This window comes from Gobio gobio (assembly GCF_949357685.1).
Source record: "Gobio gobio genome assembly, chromosome: 16".
NCBI classification, from domain to species: Eukaryota; Metazoa; Chordata; class Actinopteri; order Cypriniformes; family Gobionidae; genus Gobio; species Gobio gobio.
The window spans coordinates 40,079,087-40,101,790 of NC_137109.1; the positions used below are offsets into that span (position 1 = coordinate 40,079,087).

The 22,704-nt window shown below is 38.5% G+C and overlaps 1 protein-coding gene across 2 annotated transcripts in view; it reads right to left on the reverse strand.

The window, feature by feature from the left end:
* The window catches only part of ldb2a (LIM domain binding 2a), a 74,069-nt gene extending 52,015 nt beyond the window's left edge, over window positions 1-22,054 (reverse strand). For both annotated transcript variants that reach the window (XM_079838619.1, XM_079838618.1), the window contains exon 1: window positions 21,823-22,054. In XM_079838619.1, coding sequence (XP_079694745.1) covers window positions 21,823-21,954 — 132 coding nt within the window. In that variant the 5' untranslated portion in view covers window positions 21,955-22,054. The remainder of the gene's footprint in view (window positions 1-21,822) is intronic.
* Window positions 22,055-22,704: the final 650 nt, after the last annotated feature.

The window sequence follows — 22,704 nt, forward strand, 5'->3', positions numbered from 1 at the left end:
AGTACTCTTACTGTCTCTATTCATTATGAAGCTGTGGTTTGTACTTACTTCAAAGGTATTAAAATGTATGCCTATAACGGTTGAGTTTCTAAGCTACTTTAGTGACTTTACTTTAGTCACAGCTTCTGTCTGTGTTCGTTTGTCAAATATATATCAGGCATTAGTTCAACATAATACACATCTGATGGTCGAAACTCGCTTTAATGTTCAAACTGGCAGGGCTTAAACCACATACAAATGACAAAGCTCTGTGTGGACGCAGGTGAAAGATCTGCCTTCAGGGCGCGCGCGCGTTTTCAGAGACGCGACACGGCTCGGCTCGGTGTCACTGAAAAAAGCTGAGCACTGAACGGAGAAGTTTTCCGTATTGTTGTTTTTGAATAGTTCACAATCGCTTTAAATGTTGAAACTGGCAAGCCTTTAAACGCATTTACTTGACAAACTTTATGAGCACGAAAGTGAAAGCAGCTTCAGGGCTTGCGCGCGCCGTCTGTGTGTGTGTGTGTGTGTGTGTGTCAGCGCGTAGGCTATAAGAACAGCAATTAACTGACCTGTATAAACTGTGTAAAACATGCAGTTACTATAGTGATTCTGGGCATCTATAAACACAGATAACCGCTCCTGCATCTGTGTGCCTGCAAACTGCACTTGATGTGACTGACGGGGCGTAGTCACGTGAAAACCGAAATAACCGACATGGGAAAAATACGTTGGTTAGAGGTTCTGAATGTCGGTTTCGGTTATTTTTCGATTAATCGTACAGCCCTAGTATAGGGGCGAATTTGGACACAGCCAACGTCTATTTCTATATCATTTCCTCTTTAGCCCCGCCCACCGACTCACACGTCATGTAGTAAATACAAGACAGAAGCAAGCACAGTATTACTCCAGCAACAAAACAATAGAGATGCCTACATTTACAAAATGTTTTGAAGTTGCCTTAAGAAGGCAACATTAAGAAGGAATTAACGAAGTTCCTGTCAGATTGGTCCAGTGAGACACTGTTTGTTTGTTTGTTCGCTTCCTATGTCCTAGCCTATATGAACAACAGTGCGACAAACAGTGGTACATGCACCGCAAGTTATTATTTGTCAACTATGACTGTGGTAACTTCAAGTACTTATGCTTTATCAGTCTTGGTTGTGACAAATTAAGTTTATGTAATTCTAGTATGTAACAACTAGGCCTAGGTAACAAGACGTTTTTCAGCATCGGAAGTTTTCAATACAATTCAATATGTGTAATGGCGGGGACGTTGAAAATCATTTTAATATTCAAAACTGCTACCCAAGCATAGCAGCAGGCGGTTACTTCCAGGTCTTGAATGCGGCATGAGCATCAAAACAAAGTGTTTGAAGGAGAGGGTCAAAACAGGATAGAAAATAGCTTATTACAGTACTTTTAAATTAGGATGTTTTTTGATCATAAGTGGATCCCAGAGAACATAAAAAAGAAAAAAGCTGTTCATGACCCCTTTAAAAGCTAATTTTGCGACCATTCTGCGATCTAGCATTCAAATTACAGGAGCTCAGCGCTTATAAATGCAAGATCTTTCCTTAATTAAAGACTGGTTAAGTAGAGGGCACCTGTGCACTGTTATTAAAAGTCGACAACAACAACCAAATTCATTATAAATAATGTACATCCAGGGCACCTAGAAACTCCAAATCCACTGCTAATGGAAAGATTTACTAATTCACTTGTATTAAATTAAGGCCACTCCATCATATGGGCACGCTAGCTGAGAACATCCTCAGCGTATGTAAAATTAGACTCCACGGCGTCCTGTGATTGACAGAGCTCTGATTCTAACAGACGTCGCTTAGGCCGACGTTGCCATCTAGCCAATGTTGCCTGGTGACAGATCACAAGCCCTCTCAGATGTTTACAATTAGGGCTGTCGACTTCAGGCAGCGTCACATTGCATAGTGGCCGACCCTGGAGACCTTTACTCCTGAGTCTTGTATTCGAGAACCGCTGTTTTCCAGCACAGAGGAAGCGGTCCCGTCTGCTCTGTGTTTTGGGAGTGAGTCAGTGCCCTATTACAATCTGCCGTCTTAGTCACTGTAAGTGAATGATCAGTTTTGACACCTTTGATCGTTTTTCCATTCAATAAGGCAGGAGGCTGATGTTGTCCAACACAGCTGGATATTAGCACTCCACTATCATCCGTGACACACACACACAATTTTGGCTAACACATTTTTCCTTGCTTTCTACTTGTGTATGTGTGTTGTGAGTGTGTAGATAGATGTGTGTTTTCGTATGTGTGTGAATAAACCTGTAGTCACACTCAGCGGGATGCATGACTTCATCAGATAATCCTGTTTTCTTCGTTTTTACCTTTTTTTCCCATCTTGGCCTCTTGTGGATTGGCAAATCTTTGAGGTTAAAACAACCTTCCTTTTCTCTAAGCACTAGGCCTGGGTATTGACAGATTCCACAAATCGGTTAGATTCTGATCCACAAGCTAATTCATAAACTATGTTGTAAACTGTAAAAATACTGTAATTTGGTACATTACTCTAATATTAAAGGTTAAAATAAACAAGTCAAAATTCATTTTAGATATAATAATAACACTCAAATGTTATGTTTTATACTAACATTTAAATTGCACATAAGGCAGTTTAATATCTTATATTCCAATTCGTTGTTGCAATATAAACATTTAAGGGTGGCTGTCATACCTTTAACGCTTTTCATGACAGATTTATTCAAACATACAATGTTTCGCAATAATATAATGAATATGTAATCTAATGGATATATTTATTAAAATAACTCCTCTCTAGTTATTTTTTTCTAGCTGACTAACAAGCTATGGCTTTTACATTTCATACAAAGAGGTAACATAACGTGACATGTTGTTGACAAGCGGTTTTATTGATGTCTTTCAGCAGGCAAAACAAAGATTAAGCAATTACAGTATATAAGAGATTATACTTTGTACCTATACTTTGTGCACATTATGCACTTCTATGGCAACCAACTGGTTGAAGTTCCAAATCAATGCCGTTTCAAAGGGCTTCAGAGGCTCCAGACTAGGAATAGGGTTTTATCTAGCGAAACCACCGGTCATTTTCAAATTTTTTAAATAATGTATATCCTTTTTAACCTAAATTGTGTCGTGCCACGGATTGCGTAATGACGTCGGAAAGGTCACGCTAGACATAGGCCGAAGTACCGCCCACGTGTTTACAAAGCGCACGTGCGAAGACTAATATAAACATCGTTTAGCAAAAAAAGGTAAAACAACGATGTCGGATGATTTTGAAGTTGAAGATGGAGTTTTTTTTGGTAAAGGGTGTTTGTATTAGTCTCCGCACGTTTGCTTGTGGCAGTACTTCCACCTACGTCTGGCGTGACCTTTCCGACGTGATTGTGCAATCTGTTGCGCGCCGCAAAGCTGTTCAAGATAAGCAATTTAGGTTAAAATTTTGGGGTTTTTTTAGAAAATGACCAATGGTTTTGCTAGATAAGACCCTATTCCTCAGCTGGGATCGTGCAGAGCCTCTGAAGCCCTTCGAAGCCCTTTGAAACTGCATTGATTTGGATCTTCAACCCGTTGGTTGCAATTGAAAACCATTGTGTGGAGAAAAATCCTGAAATGTTTTCCTCAAATAACTTAATTTCTTTTCGACTGAAGAAAGAAAGACACAAACACCTTGGATGAGATGGGGGTGAGTAAAATATCAGGAAATTTTAATTTGAGGTGAACTAATCCTTTAACGATTTTAGCAATCCTATAAGATCATTACAAATCACACTATGCAACATGGATCTATTAAACTTGGGTACGACATGCATGTAGACTGTACGATGAGGACACCTATTGACAACCGTTAGGCAACGGTGCAAGTTTCTATAAACGAATAAAAGTCATCAGCATGCGCTAAACAAAAAGACCATGATCAATCACACTTCGGCAGTTGTAGTTTTTATGTGTGCTGAAAAAAGAGGACGCAGCGAAAGAGTGTAAGGTGGAAAATAATCAAAGATATTTGAAATAGAACAAAATCATCTGCTTTACTGTTAGCAACCATCGTCGTGACCAAGATATTTGAAATTGTCTCAACCCCCTCCCACCTTAACGCCATCAGAAGGGACATTTGGGATTTCTAAGGACAAAAGAATGGCTTGCCGGCCAAATGCTTTTCACACCTTTGGTACGGTGAGAGAAGTTTCGTCTGATTGGTTACTTTCAAACGTCTCACGGTTTGGTCTGATTGGTCAGTTTTAAAAGAGTCATATTTGAGTTTGGTGACATCAGGGAAGAGGATAAAAGAAGATCCGAACTGTAGCTCTTCCTCTTTTGATTCTCTGCCTTCTCTAGAGTGAGCTGCTCTTTAGCTCTCTATTTCTTTCTTTCTTTCTTTCTTTCTTTCTTTCTTTCTTTCTTTCTTTCTTTCTTTCTTTCTTTCTTTCTTTCTTTCTTTCCTTCCTTCCTTCCTTCCTTTCTTTCTTTCTTTCTTTCTTTCTTTCCTTTCTTTCCTTTCTTTCTCTCACAGGTAACATTCTAGGCAGAGGCCTACTGAGTACAATTAAGGGTTTAAATTTACATCTAGTTGAAACTATTTTAAGTGTAACCATAACTAGAATTTGTGTTTCCTTTTAAAAGAGATTTCTGTCTATTATGTAATTGACATTTTACATTTACTTGATTGTTAATAAATTGTTACATTTTTGATCCTTTCTGAATTCATCTGTAATTATTAACTATCTCCAATACGGAACGGTATAATTGCAACAAAGGGTTAAAACGGAATGATTAAATGTATGATTAACTATCAAATATAAATGACCAAACAATCAGTTGGCACTCTCTTCTAAATTCGACAACTAAGATAAATGGAGTCAGTTAAAGAATATAATAATCAAATCCATTTTTCCAGCTGAAACACTGAATGCCCATGCGGCCTTCACCGCGATCCGCTACCGATCCTTGGAGCGAATTCATGCGGTCTTACAAGAGGAAGGGAAAAGAGCTTGAGGTAAGTGGTTTTAAGTTTTAGCGCCATGTCGCGTTGATTTCATGCCGCATTTTTATTGGCTGGTCAGTAGTATGGATGGGCATTTTTGTAAATTTCTCATTTCGATCATCGATAGGTCTCAAAAACGAGTACTCGAGTACTCGGGGGCGGGGCATGTGAAGGGGGCGGGGCATGTCCGTCATTGAGATAATGAAAATACTGTTATGAAAATGGTTGTTGACAAATACAAACATGACATGAAAACAGGTATATGAAAACATGAACATATAAAACAAAAAATAACTGCTAGATTATGATGCATAAATGTCTTTGAAAAAGAAACATCTTTATAAAATGACCGTCTTAAATAACCAAGTCAATAATATCGAGCATTGCCTTTGAGCTGAAACTGTGAAATAACACCACCCTGCAGAGCTTGCTAGCTGGTTAATAAACTCAATCAAACGCACCCTATATCAGATTATTCTGAACCTATTACAATTTAAATCAACACAAAAGGAAGTGAATGCGAACGTGACCTTCAGCGTGCTAGATTTTACAGGCTATAGTTTGAAACGGAACATTTTGAATGCGCTCTTCCCTTAACAACGCTGATACACGGACAACGAAAGCACACAGAAACAACATTTTATTAAAATCGTGTTCTCATTATAATGCTTTGACAGATTGACTCTGCACATCATGCACTTAATTTTATTATTCATGATCGAAGCGTTTACAGACATCTGCGCGTTTTCAAACTCATAACGAAAAACAACTTTAAATAAACTAGGGAAAAAATACGAGAACAGTATAGCACTGCTGCATTACTAATATAAATGATTCTGAGAAAGAAATAGCCTATCTAAAAAGAATATGACCGTCTCTAAACCATCATGTCGAGCAAAGCATTTGAGCTGAAACTGAAGAGAATGAACAACAGCCGGTATAACGGCAGCGCTTTGCTAGTTTATTAAGCTCAAACATCACTGCAGACATCACTGCAGTGCACGCCTCAGTTTCATTTTATTTGGCCGCGGTCTGGAGGCGTGCTGTATAATGCTAACGAATCAGACCTCTGGTACTGCGCATAACGACGCAATAACCAATAAAAAAGAGATAAATATTTTTTTAAAGTCAGGGCGATCATCGTTCTCATGATCGATGATCGCTGTCACGTTCGAGTACTCGATTACTCGACCACTGTTGCCCATCCCTAGTCAGTAGACGTAGACCGTAGCAGCAAACACACTGTGCAGTGATCATGCTGAATTTCTGACACTGTCAGAAAATTGTCGTAGACCATCTTTGGTCTCAAGACTGTGACAACTTTGAACCTCTCATTGTATGACATAGGACCACCGATTAGGAGCCACGATCACAGAAATCGTCACAATGGCAATCTTTCGTCTGGGACAGCTGGGAATTGTGCAGTGTGTTTATCTTCCTTTTGGGTCTGAAAAGCAGACTTTCTTGGTCTATCTTTGCTCAGTCTCCTCTCCTTTTCAGCCATATCGCATCACAATGTAGTTGTGATTGAAACCGCACGACTGTCTGAGCTCTCTTACAGTTCAATATCTCTTTGCAGCTCATTGATGGGTGCTCTTGAGCTGAGCTTATCAAACAGTATTTGTATCAGCAGGTGTTGACTGCTCTCTTTGAGTGTTCATTGATCTCCTCCACTACAACATCTTCCTGGTGCTGAGGTCAATGGCCCGCAGGGGGATCCATCAATGCTGTACAGTCACATGAACTCCCCTGCACCAATGACCTTTGACTTCAGGTTAGGTCCAAGTGGATAACGCTGATGAAGTAGTAGTTTAAGTAGTCTTTTTAGACTGGACCATAAAAAAAAGAAATTGATACTTAATTATTTGTTTAATTGATTTTAATTGTTTAATTGTTTAATTAACATTTAATTGATCTAAAGTGACAGTAAAGAATTTTACTGTTCTTTTGAACTTTCAATTCATCAAATAATCCTGAATTAATGTATCAATTTCTACAAATATATTAATCAGCACAACTATTTCAACATTGATAATAATAATCTTTCTTGAGCACCAAATCATCATATTAGAATGATTTCTGAAGGATCATGTGACACAGAAGACTGGAGTAATGATGCTGAAAATTCAGTTTTGCCATCACACGAATAAATTAAATGTTATATTAAAACAGAATTGTTATTAATTGTGATTTTAAATTGTAAAATTGCAAATGGGTGATCACATATTTTAGATATTAAGAAACTGGTTTTCAATGTCATTCAAAATAATAACTTTTATTTGTATATTTCTATTTATTTGTATTTATATTGCAACTTTTTAAAGTGTTTAAAGGGTCAGATGATCATAACAAATAACAAATATATATATATGTCAATATATATATTTTTACAATAAATATCTCACGATTACATAATCTATTATCTTTTTATCCCTATTATAGACATCCCATGAAATCACTTCAGTACATAATGAAGACAATGACCCCCATGTTCAAAAATGGTGAAAGGGTCCTCCATTATGCTGAGAAAACAAGATATCGAGCAAATAGGTTGAGATAACACGGACGAAATATTGAGTTAGCATGTAACATAATTACTTTACACTGTCATTGTTTTAATTACTTTGATATAAGCTAATTACGGAAGAGCATTAATGGCCGCTAACAGCATTATCAGTCTCTGCAACAGGACTCAGAGTTATAGGATTTCATTTATCTAGAAGGCAATCTGCACTGTCACAATCGATAGGAAATCTGATCGCCTGCTTGCACAAATTAACCCTATTTAATGCCTCAGCAGCCCTTGCAAACAGTATCCGTAAACTTGCGTACAGGTATGTGATGTGCCAAAGTTGGAACGGACTGGATTTTTAACAGTTGAATAGAATCATTTCTTATACTGTACAGTAGTTCCCTAGCGATGTGATTTGCATTTATAGTGATATATCTGTGCACCCCTGTTGCGCTGTTCTTGTATTTTATTTTATTTATTTTTTGCTCTTGACTGACTGATGGAATAAACCAAAAGCTGCTGCATTTCAGAGACATAGATCATGTTTGATAAAGATGACATATAACACTGCAGCCAAGGGAGAGAGTCGGCTATAGATCAGTAATCTGTAGTTGACATAGAAAATGAGAGGTTCCTGCCTTCAGTGCTGATTGTAGCTGTCTAGCGTGCTATAGCTGATAGTGAGCTTTGATGTACAGCGCACCGATCAGTCCTTCAGGACCTCAGGTGAACTAACATGGGCGTCTGCACGGGCTGCCTGAAGATAAAGCCGTATTGATTGGAATGTCTAAAGGGATTCATCAATGTGCCAATGGTGGCTCTCGACCCAGTCACCGCTCCACAGGGGCCAAGCAGTTCGGATTTATGGTAGATCCAAGAGCTTAGAGAGAAAACAACGTTCCATATCCATGGTAAATAACAATAGCAGCTGCTTTTTACAACACATGTGCACACACCAAATAACTTATATATGTAGCCTACTTTTTACAAACACACGTTTTATGGGGACTTTCCATAGACATAATGATTTTTATACTTTACAAACTGTATATTCTATTCCCTAACCCTGACCCAGGGTGTCCAATCCTGCTCCTGAAGGGCTATTGTCATGCAGAGTTCAGCTCCAACCCCAATTAAACACACCTGAACCAGCTGATCAAGGTGTTACTTGGCATACTAGAAACTTCCAGGCAGGTGTGTTGAGGCAAGTTGAAGCAAAACTCTGCAGGACAGTGGCCCTCTATAGGATTGAGATTGGACACCCCTGCACTAAACCTACCCATTACAGAAAGCGCTCTGTATTTTGACATTTTCTAAGAACTTAGAATGATTTATAAGTTGTTTTCCTCATGGGGACCAAAAAATGTCCCCAAAAGGTCAAAAATGACTGGTATTACTATCAACTTAGGGTATATCTGAACCGCACACACAAATAAATACATGGCGTTTCATGATTTATTGGTACTTTCCATAGATATGAGGATTTTTTTACTGTACAAAATGTTTAGGATATCCCCTAACCCTACCCCTACCCCAAAACACAAACCTCACAGAAAATGTTTAGCATTTTTACATTATATAAAAACAACAACAAAAAACTATTCAGTATGATTTATAAGTGGTTTTCCTTATGGGAACCAAAAAAAGAGCAAAAATTCCAAAATGTCAACGTAGAGTTTACCTAGACCTTGCGCGCGCACACACACACAGTTTTTTCAACAATATTACTAGTTTTTATTTTCATTTAGATTTGAATCCACTTAGATTTTCTAATTTTTTTATTTTATTTCAGTCTTAATGCTGCACGTATTTATTTTATTCAAACAAATGCAATGTAAATCAGATTTAATAAAAATGTTGCTAAATTTGCTCAAATTGGCAAGCTTAATCTTTACATCAAGATTAAGTAGGCTGTTTGCATCAAATTAAGTGATTTCATTTATTTTATTTTATTTAACTCATACAGTTGCACCATTATTTGTGATTTCCTGCATATTGGTTTATTATTGTGATGTCACTGTTTTCAGATTTACCTGCTACTACCTGCTACTACTCACTAAAAAGAACCGGTTCACTAAAAAGAACCGGTTCAAAAGAACAATTCGTTCGCGAACCGGACATCAATGGACCAGAGATGGAGAGATTGCTAACAAAGTGATATTGTACTGAGTTGTGAGAGCGCTGTCAGCGCGAGTTTATTTTGTTTGTATCTGAGAGTTCTGAATAAACAATAGTCCCAGTCACGCCGAGCCTGTCTTCCTCCTTATTCTACCTACTTTGTAACACATGTAATGTACCATTACAGCTGTCGAGATGAACGAGTTATGAGTAAGTGTTGATTATAGCATTATTTTAAGATATTTTCCTATCAAATGAAAAGCGTCAGTGACGCGCATTGAGTACACAACGCAAAAAAAGACACAACAGGGCAGAAATCGAATGTAATCCAGTTTATTGTGGGGCTAGGCTGGCTAGCCCAGAGACCCTCACGCTTACCCCCCTTCTGCTTAATCTCGCGCGGCGTTTGGTGCCTCCGCTGTGGGCCAGATGCTGTACTGGGGGTCGGGGATGTTGAAGGCCGACCGGCCAGTGCAGCCCGAGCCTCTGCGTGTGTGAGGTTTATCTCTAAAGATGTGGCTCTGCCGATGTTGAGCAGAAACGACTGTATGCATATTTTAGAACAGATAGACGCGACGAGGACGTACAAAACACTGACTCACAAGATAGAAAACACCGTTCTGTCGGGAGAGAGAGAAGCCACAGCACGAATAATAAAGTTCTGTGTGAACTTGAATAATTAGCTACACATCAGAAATCACTGATCTCAGATCAGAAGGAACTGAAAAAAGAAAACCACTGAGAAACTGCCAGCATTCACTCATTCACAAGCCATGATCTCTCGAGGACAAACAAATATGGCGCCCAATGGGCGTGCCAAATTCTCTGGGCGGAGGAAAGGGAGGTAACCGTTCCTGTTATGACGTCATAACAGGATAATTCAAGATCAGCTCGTCTGAGCTGTCATTTTCTCAAAGGCAGAGAAAGACAGCCAGAACTCGGTTTACACCGATAAATATTTCTAGCCACTTGGGGACAATATTCAGGCTAGGGGAACTCATATTAATGTTGAAAAACCTCATAAAATAAAAATGTCATGCCATGGGACCTTTAATAGTTTACAATAATAACCCTGCTGACATCATCTAAATGTAAGTTTAGAGCTTGGCAATCACCAGCTTCCAACGGCTGTTGGGTTGTGCTGGATCAGCCTGTTCACCCTGTTGGTGTTTTTTGTGAAAGTTTGAACAAGACAGTTGTGTTTCCTAACCACCTAAATTTTTGATTTTGTTTAGAGGCTGTGTGTTACAGCGTTAATAGTACTACGTGAAGTATCAACATTTCTGTTTTAAATGGTACTGTGCTGAAGGCAACCTACTCGTTCACACAACTCGAATCGGTGTAAATTGTCCTTATATATCCACATCTGTGAACTGACATTTAAAAAGTCCTTAGCCAGGCAGACTCCATTTAGACTCACCTTTCAGGACTCATGAAATGTACACAAGGTCTTTGATGAGCTGAACAGAGCTGTGTGTGGGCAATCACGCGCAGGGTTTGTACAACTGCTGTTGAACTTCTTCCACCGACATATCAGTGACAGCCGCCGACAGATCTCAGGGAATACTAACGACGTAAACAAGCCGAAACCGCAGTAGAAATGGCAGTAAACACGTAAACAATTCATGCATCAATTCATGATCCCTCAATTTTAGTAAACAAAGACAGCATAAACAACGTTTATGGGTATTTTTTTAGCAAGCTGTTCTCATCTGCTTGTCCTTGTTCTGCTGTTGTTTTAAGAACAACTGAATGTTGACATGAATGTTGAGTATAAGGTTAAGTGCACGTAAATTATGCAAATACAATAAGGCATGGGCAAGTGAACTAACGCCCTTCAGAAAATCCTCACCATATATGACACACAGCGCTGGATCACTGAAAACAACCCCAGAACTGTGCCAACATTGCACAGAACAAACAAACATGCATTTGTTTGTTTGTACCGTCAAAAGCTTGGGGTCAGTAAGCCTTTTTTTTTTTTTTTGGAAAGAAATTAATATATTTCCTCAGCAAGGGTGCATTAAACTGATCAAAAATGACAGAGACTTTTTAAAATCTCTATTTAAAATAAATGTTGTTCTTTTGAATTCTCTATTCATCAAAGAATCACATTTTCCACAAAAAAATATTCAGCAGCACAACGTTTTTCAAAGTTGATAATAATAAATGTTTCTTGAGCACCAAATCAGCATATTAAATTGGTTTCTGGATCATGCGACACTGAAGACTGGGGTAATGATGCTGAAAATTCAGCTTTGACATCAAAGGAATAAATTAAATTAAATATTAAAATAGAAGTTATTTTAAATTGCATTAATATACACAATGCTACTGTTTCTACTATATTTTTTAATCAAACAAATGCAGCCATGGACTCCAAAACATTAAAAAAGTCTTTTGAATGGTAGTGTACATATTTCTCAATGCAAAATGAAAGCATTAATTTTGTGCTAATAGGTAAAGACGCATGAAGGTTCACAACCCGTCCGAATATTGATGGAGTGCAGTAAAAAACCAACCCAGGCGGAACGTTGACAGGAGAGAATTTTATCAATGATAAAACACATTTGAGGCTCCTCGAAAACATCATCGCTCAGGGCTGGACAAAAGGAATCAAAAATATGATCTGTACAGAAAAAAAGTCTAAAAACAGGAAGTTGGTAAAAATGGGCGATCCCTCTTTATCTGTTATCAGCGCAACAGTGTAGCCTGGAAGGAACTTTGGGAAAGCCGCAGGAAAAAGGTGGGACTATTGTCCTAGTATCCTGCCAGTTTGAAAACCACCTTATTGTTCCAGAGAATCCATTTTTTACTTGTTTTGTTTTCAATGTAATATGTCACATATGCAAAAACAGGTTATGAGGTTCTTGCTGATAATGCAGCCAATTGATAAGAGGGTTGTACGACGTTATATTTGTCCCATAGTGAGTGCAAAATAATAAAGACTAAATCCACAGCTACTACTAAAACCAAAAGGCAGATGATACATGTGTATTAATCTGAACACAAATGGATAGTAAAATAATACGATCTCAGTCCTATATAGCTGACTGCTTAACAAAACTCGTCAAACACATCAATTGATGCTAGACTTTTCATGTGCTCTTAAAACACAATCATCGTCCATCACCTGCTTTCTACAAAACCAATTAAGTAGCATGTAATATAAATGATGATGGACATGGTTAGACTGATTTGCCATTTGGTGCCATTTTAAGCTCTTATGGGACTGTGGAAGATCTGCGATGATTGGTTTACCTCGAGGACTTTGAGACTGAGTTTCTCCACAGTGAAATGCATTATCGATCTCCCTCAGATCAAAACGAAACGCCGCTGTGAACTCGCACTGCTCCTTTGCATAAACGCATCCCATTCCAAAACCATTAGACATATTAATAAAGCTAGTCTTTCATTTGTTGTCTTCCTGGTGACCTCTCCTTCTTTTTCTCACTCTCTCAGAGCTTGCGAATATTAAGAAGCATTATGCTAATGAGCGTGTACCAGCTGAGGTCGACGAAACTCCTCCTATGAATGTTAACCAGCATGCTTGTTTGCATATGCTTATGTGGCAGGTTATCCAGCAATCCTTTTAAACGGCAGCAAACATGTTCGATGCTCTTTCAGCATGCATGCCTCAAGGCAAACACGTCCAAATGCATGTTTGACAGAGTACAAAACTCTATATGGCTTCTATTAAAGGAGCACTCAGTAATTTTTTTGTTTATGCTGTGCAGCAGTCAAAATTAACAAACAGTGTGGATGCAGCATAATGCAAAAGCATGCTATTGTATAAATGTTCAGTTCAGTCAGCCATGCTTAATTTACTCTGCAAGTGAAAGTGTCAAAAAAGCACGATAACTAAGACTACTAAAGTATCAAAGTCCATTTCAAGGAAAGTCCGTTCATTCGGCAGCCATATCTGCAAAAATTATGCCCAATTTGCAAATTAATCATTCTTTTGAACTGGTTCTTATTAGTGAACTGAAAGAGCCAATTCACCAAATCGGACTGAACCGTCTGAAACAGTTCGCAGCTCAAGTAAGCACAGATCTACAAGTTAGTCGATCAAAAGCCACTTTCGGATGTGGCTGACAGTCACTCCAACTCAAAATTAGCCGATATTCAAGACTCAGGAGAATATGATCCTATGAAGGATGCCGTTTTTTGCCATCTTAATCAGCACTCCAGTTAGTCCAAGAGTACAGGGAACTGAAAACAGTCTTTAGGACATATCCGTCATGCTAAGGACTGTCTGTCGAGGTAGTATGTTTCTGATGTCTTTTGCTGAAAAGCTTAAAGTATTGGAAATATAACAGTGATCCGATGGCAGTAGTTCTTAAGTCAATAGCAGTACTCTGATAGCAGTCTAGAGTCTGTAAATAGTTACAACTGTTCTCGAGTCACCAATACAATGAACTGAGGAAACAGTTTGGACTTGGACATGTCCGCGAAGAACCGATGAGCTGCTGATATGAGCATGCATAAACCGAGCAGCTGACTTGAATGAGGGAGTGAAGTTAAAGGTTTATGGTTTCTCATGATTTATGTAAAAAGGTGAGTTGATTATGAGTATTATATACACATTATAAAAATAGAAACATCTGCATTTCACATCATTATAGGGTGCTTTAATCATAGAATTGTGTGTACGTGATATCATTGTGTGATTACAAACTGTCTGAAAGAACCAGTTCATGGAAAAGAAGTCTTCCCATCACTAATTTACAATGCCACTGGACAGCAAGCATTTTGGGAATGCAAGAACTCCTATCTACTTGAATGGGGAAATACTTAAAATTTAAAAACTACTTGCCAAACTCACATTTAAATAATGAATTTTAAATCAGCAACAAAATCTGACATCAACTTCTAAAGCTTCTAACGTAAGCTAGAGTGATGCAATGAATTTAAAAATTGGCTACTGGCTTATTTAAAGGGACGTCTGCTATATTATGCATTGCACTTTCTCACAATCTTAGTAATACTTGGTATATATACAGTCTTTATTCAACCGTAAGTGATCTCAACACCGCGCCCCCAAGTGACGACGACCCACTCATACATTTTAAAAAAGGTAGACCACTCATACTGTATGAGTCATGCAAATGTAGCCTACTTGATATTTTTTACTTTTACACTTCTTTCAGAGTTAAAAAAGTTATAAGTTAAATGTTATTCCTTAAATGTTCCAACAGTTTTTAGAGGAAATATCCAAAGGCTTAATAAGCCTTTACATCAAAAGAAAATCCACTGAAGTTCTTGAAATGAAAGTTAGTTTTGCAAGTGAAGTTGGACATTTCCATAGGCAAATCAGTATCTGTAACTAATGCTAACTACTTTCTTGGGAAGTGAAGTGAGTTTGCAAAATTAGACTTAGAATTAGACTCCTTAAACGCACAATATGTAAGATTATTGGATTAAAATATCCAACAACCACTAGAACAATGTTATATAATTTGTTGACTCATGTACTTACATTATCCCACATGTTTCCAAGAATATCTAAATCCAGAAAAAATAATCAATTTTAACCAGGACACGGACCATGTCTGTGTGTCGCCTATCAATGATATCATACCCATTACCCATGTTTTTATTTAGTAGAAACCCTGGAAACACCAAAGACGTTTTAATATATTATCGCTGCGTCCCAATTCGCATACTGTCTGTCCTAAATAGTATTCGAAAAAAGAATTAGTATGTCCCAAATCGTAGTATGCTGAAAAGAGTATTCCAAAGATTCCCGGATGGTCTACTATTTCCGGTCAGAATTCTAAGTGCAGATCGATGCGCACTCTAACGGCTGATATTGCCGCAACCAATTGCGAGATGGACGAGGATTCGATTAAAACTACAAACATGGATAAAAAGTGTTAAAATACTACAAACATGACGGTTATGCGAGTCCGACGGTTAAGTAGAGAGGGTTTGATAAAGGGGTTTGAGTGAGCAATTATCAGTATTTAACCTGACGAAATATATTAATTCAATGTTATCCTCATTATATTTCACCTGCAGCAGCATTGTAAACTTTTGTACTAATACGTTTGGCCATTAACTTTGCAAACACATGAGGAGAGTCTCTGCATTATAGACCCACGAATGGCAGATCAACGTGCTATTACATTTCACTCCGATACGGTAGGAGATTAAACTGAATGTGGAGGATTTGAACCGTGACGATGATTGACAGGGCAGTTTAAACGGTGACGGGATGCAAGGAACTAAGAAACAGAGTCCATCCATTAAAGATGACGAAGTAGTATGTCCCAAAGCTTGCATACTCTTCTGCTACACACTCAAAAGTATGTACTTTTTCTTCACAAAAAGAGTACATACTTTTAGGTCGTAGTATAAGTAGGCGAATTGGGACGCAACATGTGTGTTTTATTAGACAGGTGAGCAACTGTTTGGATACATTCATAGACAGAAAACTAATCATTGTTATATAGCTCAACACAGTTAGTCTTATTGTTTAAATCTTGTTTTCTTGATTTACTGCGAGTACCATGTTTTACCATGCCTATCGATCTAGCTTACTGCATACTGCAAGTGTCTCATATTAACTGCAGAGTGAACGCACAGAGTAGCATTATAACATAACTTTCAACACACTCAAATAATGTATCTAATTATATGATAAAACAGCGCTGTGTTACCCCACATACACATGATCGGAAGAAGCGGAAGTGGTCGTCTGCGGCATAATAAAAGCTCAGCGAAATCAAAGCGTCATCAAGCTAAGCCTTTGTTTTGAATAAGCAACCTCTAGTGCCAAAAAATTACATATTGTGGCTTTAACGGACTACAACCAACTGTTAATTGGTTGAATATTTCACATATTGCAAGCCACTCCCAATACCACCAAACATACCTTGAAGGGTAAAAAATGATTGCTTTCAATAAAAGTACCTGCTGGATGACTATGAAGCGAGATTATGAAGTGCATCTGATGGACACTTTTACGGTGGCCCAGTAGTGCACAACGCAACGAAATTTGAAAAGCATACAAAAGTTCACAACACAACGAAATAAATCCACAACACAACGGAATGAAGCCAAAAAACAATGAATTAAAGCCACAACACAACGAAAAATCCACAACACAACGAAATCAAGACACAACACAACGAAATCAAGCCAAAATACAACGAAAAATCCACAACGCAACGAAATAGCCACAACAAAACGGAAATGCTCGCGACCACTAGAGGACTCTCGAAGTGCGGTAAAGTTAGTTTTCCTTGCATTGTTCTATAGATTCGCCAATCTTACAAATATTTAAACACTACGATCAGTTTTAAGTGTGCAATTGTATACCGACATGAAATATCAATTCAAAATGACCTACGTGCATAATAGCTGCATATTTATAATCGAGAACGCTTTGACCCGCTGCCACGGCGCTAAGGGAGCATCTGCCAATTCCACCAAGTTGAAACGTATAATTTGTATGAATTAAATTAACTTTTTTTTAATGTTCAAATTCCAATGTTGTGTTGTGCATTATTAAGTCAGTTTTACCAATACAATCAAGCTGTGGAATTTTAACATGTCTGTTTTTAAATGTTAAAAGCCATTTTAATTCATACAAATTATACGTTTCAACCACTTGGTGGAATTGGCAGACGTTCCCTTAGCACCGTGGTATCAGGTCAAAGCATTCTCGAGCATAAATATGAAGCTATAATGCATGTAGGTGATTTTAAATTAATATTTCATATCGATAAACAATGGTTAGCCTACATATTGTCAAAACTAATTGTGGTATTGATTTCTTTGTAAGATTGCCGACTCTATGGAACAGTGGCAACTTTACCGCGCTCCGAGTGCCCCGGAGTGGTTGGTAGCATTTCAGTTGTGTTGTGGCTTGATTTCGTTGTGTTGTGACTTGTTTCCGTTGTGTTGTGGCTTGATTTCGTTGTGTTGTGGCTTTTTTGTTGTCTTGTGGCTTGTTTCCGTTGTGTTGTGGCTTGATTTATTTGTGTTGTGGCTTTTTCATTGTGCTGTGGCTTGTTTTCGAGTATGGCCGTGCCACATCAACCAGAGCGAGAGCAAGAGCATCAACGAGCTTCGTTCGGGTTACGGAAAACATTGGCAGCGCAGTCATTTTGGTTTTAGACCACGAAATCAACAATGTCACTAAAGAAGTGTGTTTCTGGTTGTGAGGGAAAGATAACTTTGTTCAGATTTCCAAATAACCTGGCATTAAGGAAACAGTGGATGCACGCCTTCACGAGTTCGGCTGTTTTCGGAAAGAATCGGTACAGCATATCTGTCTTTTATAAATGTGAAAAAAACTAAAGACTCTTTAGACATACGAAGGATGCAATACTACTCTATAGGTACTCAAGATTAACATTAGATTAGCAGAAACTCTGAGTATTATGCTCCCTTTAATGCATATTTCTTCTAAATGCATATTTTGTACACATATTCATACTAACAGCTTAAAAACTCATGGGGACTGTAATGCTGCGTTCACACCATATGCAAATAGAGTGTCTGGAGCAAGTGATTTCAATGTTAAGTCAATGTAAAGACGCGTTGACGTGCGTCTTGAGGTCCTGCGGCGCGATAGGCGCGTTTTGCGCGGTGCGATGGACGCGAATTTGGTGCTTTTTGTGTATTTGCGTGTTTGAAGTGAATTTGCGTCTGACGCCTGAGTCGAAAAATCTGAACTTTGGGACCAATCAGGAGCCTGCTTGCTGCTGTCACGTGGTAAAGTGACGTGATGAGAAACCCTGCATAATTTAAAAATACTACTGTTATTGTGTCACAAAATGTAGTTTTAAGGCATTTTCAGGTGAGAATGTAGTTGTTTAAAGTTCAAATCTGTGGTTTATTTATAAAGAGAGCGTTTTTTGAGTTGTGATATCCAGTCGATTAAGGGCTGAGGGCAAAGAGAAGTTTCATAACTTTATTTTTTAGGATATTTAAATATACATGCAGTGAAGATAATGTAGTAAAGTAAAGTAGTGCGTTGCCTGGACCACATTTGTGTGGCTATTAATGTTTAATATATTTTTTTTAATGAAAATTAAAAGAGGCAGAGTGGTGTTTTATGACATATTTCTCCTGGAGCGCCTTGAACGTGTGTCTATTTCGCTTCAAACGCTCGATTTATACGCTTCTCCAATTCGCTGTGGACGCACGAATGGATTCAAAATGTTCAAGCGTCCAACTATATAGCCCTGCCCCAAACTCACGCTATTGGTTGAGCTCAATTGGGATACTCCGTGACAAATTCTCTGATACTCTTTAAAACGCAACACTCTTAACTGCTCTGCTCTGAAGTTAGTTTGCTGCCAGCAAATGGGCTGAACAGTTTTAGCCTTTGGACAATAAAATACATCAATCACCAGCTTCTGTACTGAGAACTCTCAAGTCAAGAGTCGGGACTCTTGAGCCCTCTTGTCTAGCTTCCCTGAGCTCTTTCCTGCTTTTGTTTAATTCTACTTTCACTCCAGTCATGTGATATGCACCGTGGAGCATAATTCCCATGTTAAGCACTAATATATAGATTAGTTAAAAGATTAAAGGACTGATGCAGAGAAATATAGAGGCAAGCGGTTATCAAGCGCCTTTGTTTGACAGTGGCTACGTTAACGCTGCACTCCCCCTGTTGTTTCAGTGTTTGCCTGGAGCTTTTAAACTAAGAAAGTCTGCATGTCTACATGATGGATGGCTGTGGGGTAACTCTCCCTTGTAAAATCTGTGCTAAATTACCACTGGCTTCAAATGCACATCAGCTTGCTTTTACTAATAAACATTGCGCTCACTGTTTGCAAAGATATTAGCAATAGAGTTGCGTTATTATGCCGCTGTGGCAAGGCGCTAGACCCAGACGTGCCACAATCCGCAAGAAGGATACAAGATATCAGACCTTTTACAAGCATTTATACCATCTGCCAGATGAATTTGTGTACACAGAGCAGAGATGTTTGTTCATTTGTGTCCGCCATCCCAAGCAAAATTCTCAATGAAACTCATATACAGCAAAAAAGACATCAGAATGTTTGTTCCACATGTGTAAAGAAAGATGTACAAAGTAAGTTGTGTGCAATATACGCTGCAATATACCAATGTCTATTTAAGCACAATGCAATACAATTCAATAACACTGTGTTTAAATTCAGAAACCTTGTCCAATATTAACCCTTTGATGAGAAAAAAGTTCTTCATCTGCATGAAATGAAACTATACTTTGATACTTTTTCTTAACAATTGTATTGCTCTTTATGCTTTCTCTCTTTTTAATGCTTCAGAGCCGCAACAGTTTCCAGAAACAAATCACATTTGTCAACTAAACTCATTGTTGCCCTCACAATGAAATATCTTATCAAGATCGATCACACATGTAAAGATTTAATCTTAGCAAATGCCCTTTTATGCCAAAGTGGGGTTGTGAAGATTAAGATGATATATTGACACATGTTTATTATAGGCTGTAAGTGCCGTTTCAGAGTGGAAGTCTTCAGGGTTTGGGCCGCTGCTTATGCATTATTCATGATGTTGTTCCATTGCATCTCTGCAATACAGCCCAGGTCTCCTTAAAGTTACAACACCTCCATCAAACACGAGCAGAGGCGCACGTGTCAGAACTGCGATAGGCTCCAGTGCCATCGTTCATTAGCATATTTAAGGCTGCTTTTCAATGGGACAATTAAGAGAATTGTCAAAAGTTGTTCTGTCTATAACATCACAAATAGACATGACTGATTGTGATAAAGGTTATAATTGGATTTTTTTTTGGACAGTCGAGTGGAATACGGAGGTAGAGGTTTCAAGAGGAGAGGAGACCCAAGGGGAATTTGTCCTGGGCAGAATTGCATTGTAACAGCAGATCTTTGAAAACATGACCATTTCCTACTGGGATTAGAATTACAGACATGTCCCTGTGTCACGGCACACATATTTACAGCCGTTTCTGTCGATGTTTAAAGTGCATATCGTCTATGTTTTGTTGTCATTAAACTGATTTCATTGTTAATATATAGTTCCAACTAGCCTAACAGAGTTTGTCAGAATAAACAGCTTCATATCGAACGACATATGTGATTTCCCAGCATGCACTGCAGAATGAATAAATTATGTGTTTACGGTTATAGATGTATTTTTTGTTTGCTAAATGTATTTACTGTATGTCGTTTTTGTTGTCTCTGTTAATCTTTTGTGTAGTGATACTAAAATCGTTATGCTTGTTCATTTTCACCGCTATTTGGGTTTACGTTTGTCTACATCTGATCTGTCCTTCAGAGGCAAATATTGCAGAGTTCCCTTGATGTTAAGTGCCATAAAAATCATATACAATACAGCTATGACAATTCAAATAGTTGCCTTGACAACAATTAATTGGCTGAATGTGACTTTTTAGTGAACACATTCAAATGTTGCTTTAATTTTTTAGCTTTCCCCAACAATATATGTATTATTAATAATGATTTTTAAAAAATAAACCGTTTGGATGACAACATGCAAACATTTAAGTTCTGAATGCATCTAAAATATTCAAATCAAACAATGCTTATCATTCCAGTGCTGATATCACTATTGCAGCAAAGTTTGAAGACTATTCATGTTCTCTTGCACACCAAACGGTTCTGCTTTTTCATAAAGTGCTAATGGCAGGGGCATCTTTCATACACTTAATCCTTTTCCCTTTTCCTTCTCATTAATAGTCAGCGTATTAACTAGTATAGTTTTATTGTCTAAGTTAATTTTAAAATATTTATTTAAAACCGTTGTTGCTCTAAGAGAAGAGCATCAGGGCTCGTGCGCTGTTCATTAACTCACTGCCTCCACGTGGATTTTAATTAGTCAAAGCTTATGTTGCTTCTGTACACAGCGCCTAAATGATATACATTCAGAAAAGCTCACTGGAAACATTTCCCTAAATATGCATTATGTTCTCAATTTGTTTTGTGCATTGGAATTTTGAGAAATCGCTGTCCCGAATAGAGGCTACCAAAGAGGTCCGAGCAATGTCATCACAATGCACAATACACTTGTGCATCCATGCAACTTGCAGTGGTCACAAAGTCGCACAGTTACAAAACTAAAACATTAAGTTTCATCACTTAGTTCACACTCGTAGTTTTGTACAGTCGGGAAAGAATGAGAATAATTTTGCAAATGCACCGGCCAACATAACTTTTTCCCAAACTACAGCTGTCACTGTCTCCTGTGGAGCGATGCCAAACTCACCTCTGTCCGGGACTGGAGTCGTTTGTTCATCTCATAGATTCTGTACTCAGGCTGCACCATGTACGGTGAATGTCTCCGGTAGAACGGTCCGAAAGGGGACGAGTAGAACGGGTCGTGCGGAGGGTTGGACATGTTGATTCCGTGTCGCGTTTACAGCAGCGCCGAAGATTCAGCATCCATACAGCGCGCGTGCAGGATCTCCAAACGCCGCGAGACAGCAGCAGCAGTCAGTGGCTGCACGCGGAGCGGAGAGATGAGAGCGCGCGGAGGAGGCGGGAGAGAAGAGCAGAGGAGAGCAGGGGGGAGGAGGGCTGGGCTCTCATTGGATAGCCGCAGGCTGCACTGGAACATTGTTGAGGGTGAGCCAAGCAAGTCTTACCATTCCACCAAAAAAAAAAGCAACTTGTGTTAATGTTTGTATTTGGTAACATTCACATTAGCATGTCAGTCAACCAGGGCTAGTTGTCACATTGGGGAAATCTTCACAAGAACTTTGTCAATAACTAATTGTTTTCTTCTAGCAGTGTTGGTTCCAAGCTTTTTAGTTCAAAACTATATTACATGATTACATAATTTGTGAATTTAGGCCTTTTCTTCGGATTACATTTCCAGTCATCATTTTCTTATGGTAAATGGCAAACACTGAAGTCCACACAACACGGAAGTTGCGATAGTCTTTTCTTCCCTATTTTGACGTATTCCCGAGTGAAACGGCTTCTCGAAGAAGAAAAATGTTGGCCAAGGCTTGATGTCATGAGAAGAGAAGAGGAGAGAAGAGGAGAGAAGAGAAGAGAAGAGAAGAGAAGAGAAGAGAAGAGAAGAGAAGAGAAGAGAAGAGAAGAGAAGAGAAGAGAAGAGAAGAGAAGAGAAGAGAAGAGAAGA